An 8,166-nucleotide genomic window follows, 5' to 3' on the forward strand; every position below is an offset into this window, starting at 1 on the left:
GCGCTCGCACTCGCTACAAATCTCGGCATCAGCCGATGACGGTCTTTGATGAGGCTTCGTGAGGTCCTCCAGTCACACCGATCGTCCCGCACACTCACGCACACTCACGCACCGCATTACGGGGGTTAAGAACGGGGTTCGCCTCCCCAGGCTCAGGCACGGGCGCGCCTTCGGTGGCTGCGGGGGGCGGGGCGTGACCTGCCCTGGCCACACAGTGAGGGACTCGGAGGTCCCCGCTCCCCAGGGCCCATGGGGTTGGCTACGCTCCCCCGAGCGGGTCGGTGGGGCGGGCACGGAGCACGGGAGTCCTACCTGGTCCTCCAGGACGTCACAGGCCAGGCGGATGCGGGACACGTCCACCGCGCGGGCCGCCGGCGCCAGCTTCTTGGCCCGCAGGCTCCACAGCTTGATGCACGAGTTGTCGAAGCCGGCGGCCAGCAGCTTGCTGTCCGCGGAGACCTCGGCGGTGTTGAGCTGCTGCTCCGTGTTGTAGAAGGCGTAGAAGCAGATGGTGGTGAGCGAGGGCGGGCCGTCCCGCACGCGCCGGATGCTGTCCTGCAGGGCCTCCAGGGCGGCCTCGCTGTGCAGGAGCGGCGCCGGCACGTCCGCGGGCTCCAGGCCGCCCTCCCCGCGCGGGGCGCCGCCGCCCGCGTACAGCTGGTAGCCGGTGCGCTTGGCGGGCTGCACGTCCAGGTGGATGTGCAGGGCGAGCACCTTGCAGAGCGCGGCGTTGTTGTCGCTCTGCAGGAAGCGTGCCAGGTAGTGGTAGCTGTCCTCGTGCAGGCGGACCACGTACTTGTGGTCCAGGAAGGCGCGGAGCTGCAGGTTGCCCAGCACGTCCTGGACGGTCTGCGTGCTGCGCAGCTGCTCCACGACGTCCTTCTGGCCGGCGTTCTGCAGAAACATGCCGTGGAAGCGGCTGTAGAAGCTGTCGGCCGTGCCCTTCGGGCTGCCCTGGACCAGGCTGAGGTGGAGGTAGACGAAGAGGGGGTAGAGCAGCGGCATCACGTCGTGGCTGAGCCGGGAGTCGGACTCTGCAAGGCAGAAGGGAGGGCCTGACCCCGGAGGCCCAAGGGGGACCACGCGGCCCACGGAGCCCCCCGCGCCCCGCCGCCCCACGGCCGAAGGACGACAGCCGGGACCTGTGCGCTGGAGGCCGACGCGAGCCAGGACCCCTGCCAGCGGCCCGTGCCCACGCCTAGGTCAGCGCCTCTGCCAGAACGTCGGTGCTGTTGGGCCTCTGCCGTCCCAGACGCACTCGGCGACACGGAGCCTCATGGTGACCCTGGAGGCGGACTGCGGTTTAAACACAGCGAACACCGGTGTGCTGGGGACGGTGTGCACGGCCACGTGGCCGGCAAGTGCGGCCTTGCGACTCTGGTTCTGTTTCGTGCCTCCTTGTGGAATCCACCACCCACAGACACATCGAGGCCCTCGTGTCCGTGGCACCCGGGCTGGCATGTCCCAACACCACGAAGACCGCATTCGCCCCCACGGTCCCTGTGCCAGTGCCCTCCCTGTAAACCTCCTCTTTGGCAGTGACAAGGTACAAACGAGACATGTCACACTCCATTGCGCCTGAACCACTGACCCGTCTGATGCTTTAACCCCGTGAAACTAGGTGACAAAGAAGGTTCGAAAAATGTACGGCTTTAACCGTCGCGGCTAAGAGGCCAGAGGTGGAGCTGGCGCCCTCCCTCACCACACGCGGCCTTCAGCAGCGGGCTTCACGCCGGTCTGCGGACGCTCCCGCCACAGACGCCCCCGTCTGGCTTCCAACGCAGACGAAGGACCGCAAGCTACCGCTCATCTCGAGCTCAGGAAACACCTGCTCGTCTGGTTCGGTCCTGCTCTTCAGAGGCCTGGGGCACACAGAAATGCTCCAGGAAAGGCGGTAAGGACAACGCACACGGTCACCCCGTCCCGGGGACGGGTGGCCAACGGGTCACAGAACTAAATTACAAGAGAGTGGACAGCTTCCTCAGCCTGGAAGACACAAAACTGCAGGGAGAAGGTCGACAGATCACAATTTATCGAAATGTAACGTTCCAGGCAAAGGAAACATAGAGATAAAAATAAAGAAGGTGGCACGTTTCAGGGAAAAAACCGCACCTTCGAATACAGGGGCAGACAGTACGGAACCACCAAGGGCCCAAAAGACAAACAGGAGCGGACGGCTCCGCGCCAGAAAAGCCGCGGCGGCGGCCCACGCGCTCCACCGCACCCGGCGTGCGCGCAGCGCCTCACACACGTGCAGGCCGAGGGGACGGGCCTGGCCCTTCACAAACCATCCCCGCCACCAGCGTGGTGAGAGGAACCTGCCACCGAGAAATAACGATCATTTCTTAAAAACCGAGTAAAGTCACTGTAAGAGCTGATTTAAAAGTCTTCGAAGCCGCTTAAAGCCTCAAAAACCAATATCGGTAATTAAAACAACGTATCCCCAAATTCCTGCTCGCCTCGTGATGAAATCCTTCTCAAAATTCAGTCTTTTTCTACCCTTAGTGGAGCTGGGAGCAGCTGATCACCGTGCTGAGCTGGTGACATCTGCACAACGTGAGGGTCCTGATGAGCTCCCTCATTTCCGCTTTAAACAGAACAGACTTTTGCATTTTTGTAACTACTTAACAGACTAGTTTCCACTTGTGAATTTCATCACTCGACAGACAACCACGAGGCTGATAAGACACCCGCTCTAGGCTTTTACTTTGTAACCTTTACTTTTTGTAACGTTTTGGCCACTTTCCCAACTACAAGAAACGTGGATTCTTTCCATTAAAATAGTAACCATTGTGAGGGCCGTGTAGAATCAGGACATCTCTAAGTGTGTACAACTAGGCGTGTCAGGTTTACATACCCGCACCTTGTATAAGTCTTCACCTTTAAAAATGACTATCCCAACGGCTGTTCAAATCAGGACAGAAAAATAACACAACTTCCAAGCGTCTGATCTCGAATTTCCCACTAACCCGTACATGCTGATCACTCCCGACCCTCCGACGGCGGAGACAGTTTTGAATTTCTCGCACGTCGAGTGGTTTTGCAGCCCAGGCTTTGATTAACAGCTGGAGCCAGTGTGGTCTCCGGCCTCCTTGTCACATCACATACAAGGACTCAAAGGCCCCACAGGGACTGAGTGACTCCTTTTTTTCAGAGACTGATTTTAAAAGTCACCAGTGAGTCGGGCGCACTGATCAGACGCGTGTCTGCGACTGGGCGGTCACCGGGCCGCCCACTAACGGCCCCGAACGACGGCTTGGGGTGTCTGTCTTGCCGATGTGGGCTTCTGCCTTGCGCTACGGGCACCGGAGGACAGAGTACTCCGTGCTGCACGACACCATCACCGGGGACATCGACGCGCATCTCAAACTCGCCGCCTGAAGGAAGCGTCTCCACAGGGCTCACTTAGCTTTCGCGTCTCCACACGCATTAAAGTCATCGCCACGGCGGAGTGGTGCAACGCCGGGGCCCCGCAGGCTTCACGCCTGAGCGTCCCGCCCTCGGAACCCCAACAGACCACGAATCTGGCAGCGAGAGCTGTGTAAAGCCACCCGCGTCCCCAGCGCCTGACGGCGTGCCCCGTGGAGGCCCGGGCCGGGCGACACTCACCGGTGAGGAAATTCCGCAGCCGCGCGAACTGCGCTTCGTACTGCTGGGGCTCAGCCTGGCAGGGCGCCGCGGACACCGTGTTGGCACAACCGGACTCGGACTGGACTGAGGACGAAAAGACACACGGACAGGGCGGGAAGAGAATCATTAGCCTGACGGGCGGCAGGATGGATGGGGGGCAGGAACGCGGCAGCGGCCCGGCCGCCGGTCTCGGGACGCGGGCGTCTAGGTCGATCCGCCAGACCGACGGCACGCGCCCGGCCAGATGGCGGCGGGAAGGTCAGGCGCGAGCCCCAGGATGAGCCCGCGGAACGGGCGCGCGGGCAGGTAGCCCCGTGAGCCCCCTCGGGAAGCGTCGGACCCCCCGCCGTCCTCCAGAGACCGGCCTCGCCCTGGGCGGTGCCCCCGCCACGGCACGCAGCGCCCCTCGGCCAGGAAATTCAGGTTCTCGGCTCGGAAATGCTCTCGAATCCTGATCCTGTCCGGCCTGCGCTCGCCCGAGCCGGCCCTCGGCGCCCGCGCTCCACGGCCAGAGGCTCCCGCGACTCCCACCCCTCGCGATGCGTTCTCGCTTTACTATCGCGGGTTGGAGTTTCCCTTTTTTCTTGCTCCCTGAGCGCCCCTTCTATGCTCAGGCCGTCGGCGATGGCGGTTTGAGGTTTTCTTCTCTCCGCTGTTCGCTGCCTCAAGCTGCCTCTCGCTGTCTCTCTCCACCTCTGTTTTTCACAGTAAGGGGATCGGTGTCTCCCGGGGCCCGACGGGCCCCAGCTGTCGGCGCAGAATGGACAGCAGGGCACGCAGAGCTGACGGACACCCGAGCACACACCCACACCCGGGGGGCCTGGGCGAGGCACCTCCGTGCCAGTGTCCTCGGGCCCTGGCCCTCGGGTGGGCGCCTGGCCGTGTGTCCCGGGCGGCAGGACGGGGGCAGAAGGCCGGCGTCGCAGCGCTCAGAGTACGAACACGCGCCGAGCCTCCATCCTGCACGTTTATGCTTCCTACAAGGAGAAATAAACCCCGACCCTTTCTGCGAGGCGGGGGGAGATGGGGACCGAGAGAAGCCATCTTTAGTGACAACCCGATGAGACGTGGGTGTAGAAATGCTGAGTAACACGGCATGACCGAGGAAGCCACAGCAAGGACAGGGACGAGGACTCGGTGGACCTCACGAGGACGCAGAGGGACGGCCAGCAGCAGGAGGAGGTGCCAAAGGCCACGCACGGAGCACCGCCTCCTCCTACCCCCCGCCCCGCCGCCCCGGCCTCCAGTCACTCACCGAGCCTCCCAGACCCCAAAATCTCCCCTCTGCTGTCACCGCTGCCCTGACTCAGGCTGTCCTCACTCCTCGCCGGACACTTCGCTAGCTTCCCGAGGTCGATCAGGGCCTTCCCCAGTCAGCCCTTGGCCCCCCGGCTGACCGTCAGTGAGTCCCGTCACCGCTGGCTGGCTGACTGCACGCCAGGAGCCGCCAGGCCTTGGGGAAGCCGCCCTGGACCTGCCAGGCTGGCTCGGAGAGCCGTCTGCTCTGCTCCTACAGAACCTGAGGCCGGGCCCCCGGATCTCATGACACCACACCCCCGACCATGGCTGCTTTCTCTGCCTCACGCCCGACGACGGCCAGCTCTGGGGGGCCAGGATGGACTCCCAGCTGTCCCTAGACCTGTCGGCACCGGCCTGCAGCGGACGTCCTGGGACTGTCCGCCGCATGAAGACGTAACCGCCTCGGCCACTCGGCTGACAGCAGGCCCCCGGACGGCGTCGGGCAATGCTCCTGTGTCCTGGTGCCCTCCCAGGAGACACGGTGGCTCCCCTCAGGGACCACGGTGCCTGAACAATGACAGCTCGGCGAGGACATTCTAGAAGCTGTTCCAGAGCACGTGCTCCTCGGTCAGCACGGACCTGCTGTCCCCGGCTCTGACGAGCATGGGACAGGAGACCATGACCGCACGACAGGGGCTGTGATGGCGACTCTGCAGCCAGCCGCTGCCCTGCGGGGGACAAGCAGGCACTCGCGCCTGTTCCAAGCCCGTCATCTGACCCTCTCTCTCCTCGTCCGTGACACAGCAGGGTCTGTGGGGGGCAGGACGCAGGCAGGCACCAGCTCCAGCCTCCCTCGCAGTCGCAAAGGGTCGGGGACCGCTGTCGGGGACAGCCTCGGGCTCTCAGTGTCCCCACTCTTCCCTATGGTAACTCACAGCCCTGAACGTGACGGGTCTGGGTCCTTGGCCATGAAGGTGACAGGAAAGAGGGAGCGGAGCTGGCACCACAGACGAGCGCGCTCGGGGCGGTGAGGTGGAGACGCTGGGCAGGCGGGGTGGGCGCCCCACGCACCCCGGAAGCCGCAGTGCGTGGACACAAAGTCACACCAGGCGACTGTGTCCTGCGAACACTTGCGCTCACAAAACGGCTAAGGAACTATTACGTTATTCCAAGTGGATTCGAGACTAACCGAAAAATAAATAAACGAAAGAATCCAATTTCAAAACAAAGAACACAAATCAAAAACGTAAAAAATCTCAAGAACACGTCTGTGTCACAATATTTGCAGCCGCGGACCAGTGTGCTGGTTCACCAGCAAACCCAACCCCCGCGAGGCTCAGGGACACAGAGGGACAGGGTGACATTTATGGAGGAAGAGGCCACGCAAAGCACTGGGAGGCATAGCATCTGCGCAGGGCCCGCAGGGAGGTGTCCCTCAGCCCCGCTGTCCGGGCGCCCCACGCTTACCCGCGAGACTGGCCGCCATCTCCTCAGGAGTCTGTGACAGCCGCAGCCCTGGCTTCAGGGGACCGTCGGAGTCCACGTACTGGCGGCGTTTGAGGTAGCAGGACACCGCCATCTGGATCTGCTCCGTGCGTACTCGTTTCATGACCTGGGGACACACAGCACAGACCGTGAGGGACACCAGCCCCGGGGACAGGGAGCCGGGGCGGACCGGCCATGGGCCAGTGAGGCGCAGGGCGGAGCTCCCTAACCGCTGGCCCCGTGCCCTCCCCCACCTCTCCATCTCCCCAGACAACACAGCCAGTCGTGGGCGATCGGGACGTCGTCGAAAGCTGACCCCAAGTCACCCAAACTCCACTCGACGCCAAGACGTCAGTTGGGCCCCTGGGACCTTTCGGTGGTGATGCTGACAGGGTAGACAAGGCCAGGTGACTCCCAGGCCTCTGGTCCCCCCGCCTGCTCCGGGAGACAGTGTGACTCGGCAGCCAGCGGGCAGAGGTGGCCCCAACCGGGGGCCCGGAAACCCAGCAATGGGACCGAGTGGCGTGGAGACCGAGGCGCCGGCTCCGGGGCGGGAGAGCCACGTCCTCGGCCGGGAGGGGCCGTCGGCGCCGAGCCAGGGGCCCGGGCCACGCGTCTTCGCCACCTCGCGGATCTTTCAGTCCTCACACGAAACACGGCCGGGGACACAGAAAAGCCACAGCGTGCTGAGGGCGTGTGTGTCAGACAACGTCTCACGAAAGGAAGGTGGGAGGAAGCGTTCCCAGGGGTAACTCCAGCTCCTCTGAGGGTCCCCCCTGCGAAACGACGACCTTCCCTGACCCCTGCATTCATTACCCAGCGCGGCAGGGCTCCCCGACACGGCCCGGGCGTCAAGCGCCCCGGGTCAGGCGCACTCGCTAGGGGCGCTTCCGTCACGTCGAAACGTGCTGTCCACCCGCTTTGGAACGCACGCGATGTCCACACACGTGTGACTGTCTGCGGCAAGGTAACGACCTCGGATCAAAGGTTCCCATGTGGGGGCCGGAAGGTCTGCTTCGATGATTTCCTCGGATGGATTTAAGTTTTCAGCTTTGGTTACGTGCACCGGCCTTCTCCTTCGCGATGGCCTCCATTTTTTTTAAGATTTAAAATCCCCTTTCCAGAAATCTATTATTTTTTTCTTTAAACCTTTAAATACATATACATATATTTGTATCTAATTTTTATCCATTTGTAATTTTTCAGTGTGAGATCTGCAGTAAAGAACCAAACGAACCTTTTACCCAAATACCGCAGCAAAAAGTGTTCTCAAATCACCTGCCAATAATCCCCCCGAACTGACGTGTGGCAGCGCCTTTGACACACACTCTGCAGACCCCCTCTTCAGCTGACGCACACGGACACACGGAAGCCAAGTGTTAGGGCGCCACGAGTAAGTTAGACCGTGTTTGCAGAGAGACTGCGTGACCCGTGCACGTCACCTCCGGATTTCCGAAGCGAGCACAAGGCCTCGTCAAACGGAGGCTCGCGGGGCCCGGCACGGTGGACAGTCACGTTTCCCAGCACGGACCCAGCTCTGAGGCAGGGCGTTTGCCCACTTGGTCCTGGTGTGTGAGTCTTTCACTGTGTCGACAACTTTGATTATTTCTTAACAAAGGTTTTTAATTGCTCACGTCGGGATTCTGATACTCCTGCGCTCAGCAGTCACCTGCCCATCAGTGAAGACAGAGAACTGTTTCTTTGTGGTTACTTATACGCATCACTGTATCAGTTTATACCAGGGAGGCTGCAGAGTTCTCTAACCCGGCCACGCGTAAGAATCTCGTGTGCGTGTGCATGGATTCTGACTCG

At 61.9% G+C, this 8,166-nt stretch overlaps 1 protein-coding gene across 4 annotated transcripts in view; it reads right to left on the reverse strand.

The window, feature by feature from the left end:
• Positions 1 to 8,166, reverse strand: part of TAF5L (TATA-box binding protein associated factor 5 like) — a 26,702-nt gene that overhangs the window by 8,116 nt on the left and 10,420 nt on the right. For 2 of the 4 annotated variants that reach the window (XM_039850397.1, XM_039850399.1), the window contains exons 3-4: positions 3,610 to 3,714; positions 313 to 1,034 (exon numbers count right to left, since the gene is read on the reverse strand). In XM_039850397.1, the coding sequence (XP_039706331.1) occupies positions 313 to 1,034; positions 3,610 to 3,714 (827 nt within the window). Of the gene's footprint in view, positions 1 to 312; positions 1,035 to 3,609; positions 3,715 to 6,336; positions 6,482 to 7,170; positions 7,190 to 8,166 lie in introns of those variants that run through there. The other 2 variants (XM_039850400.1, XM_039850398.1) reach the window with 2 other exon arrangements.

The sequence above is a fragment of the Pteropus medius genome, unplaced genomic scaffold (assembly GCF_902729225.1).
Source record: "Pteropus medius unplaced genomic scaffold, Ma_sr-lr_union100, whole genome shotgun sequence".
NCBI classification, from domain to species: domain Eukaryota; kingdom Metazoa; phylum Chordata; class Mammalia; order Chiroptera; family Pteropodidae; genus Pteropus; species Pteropus medius.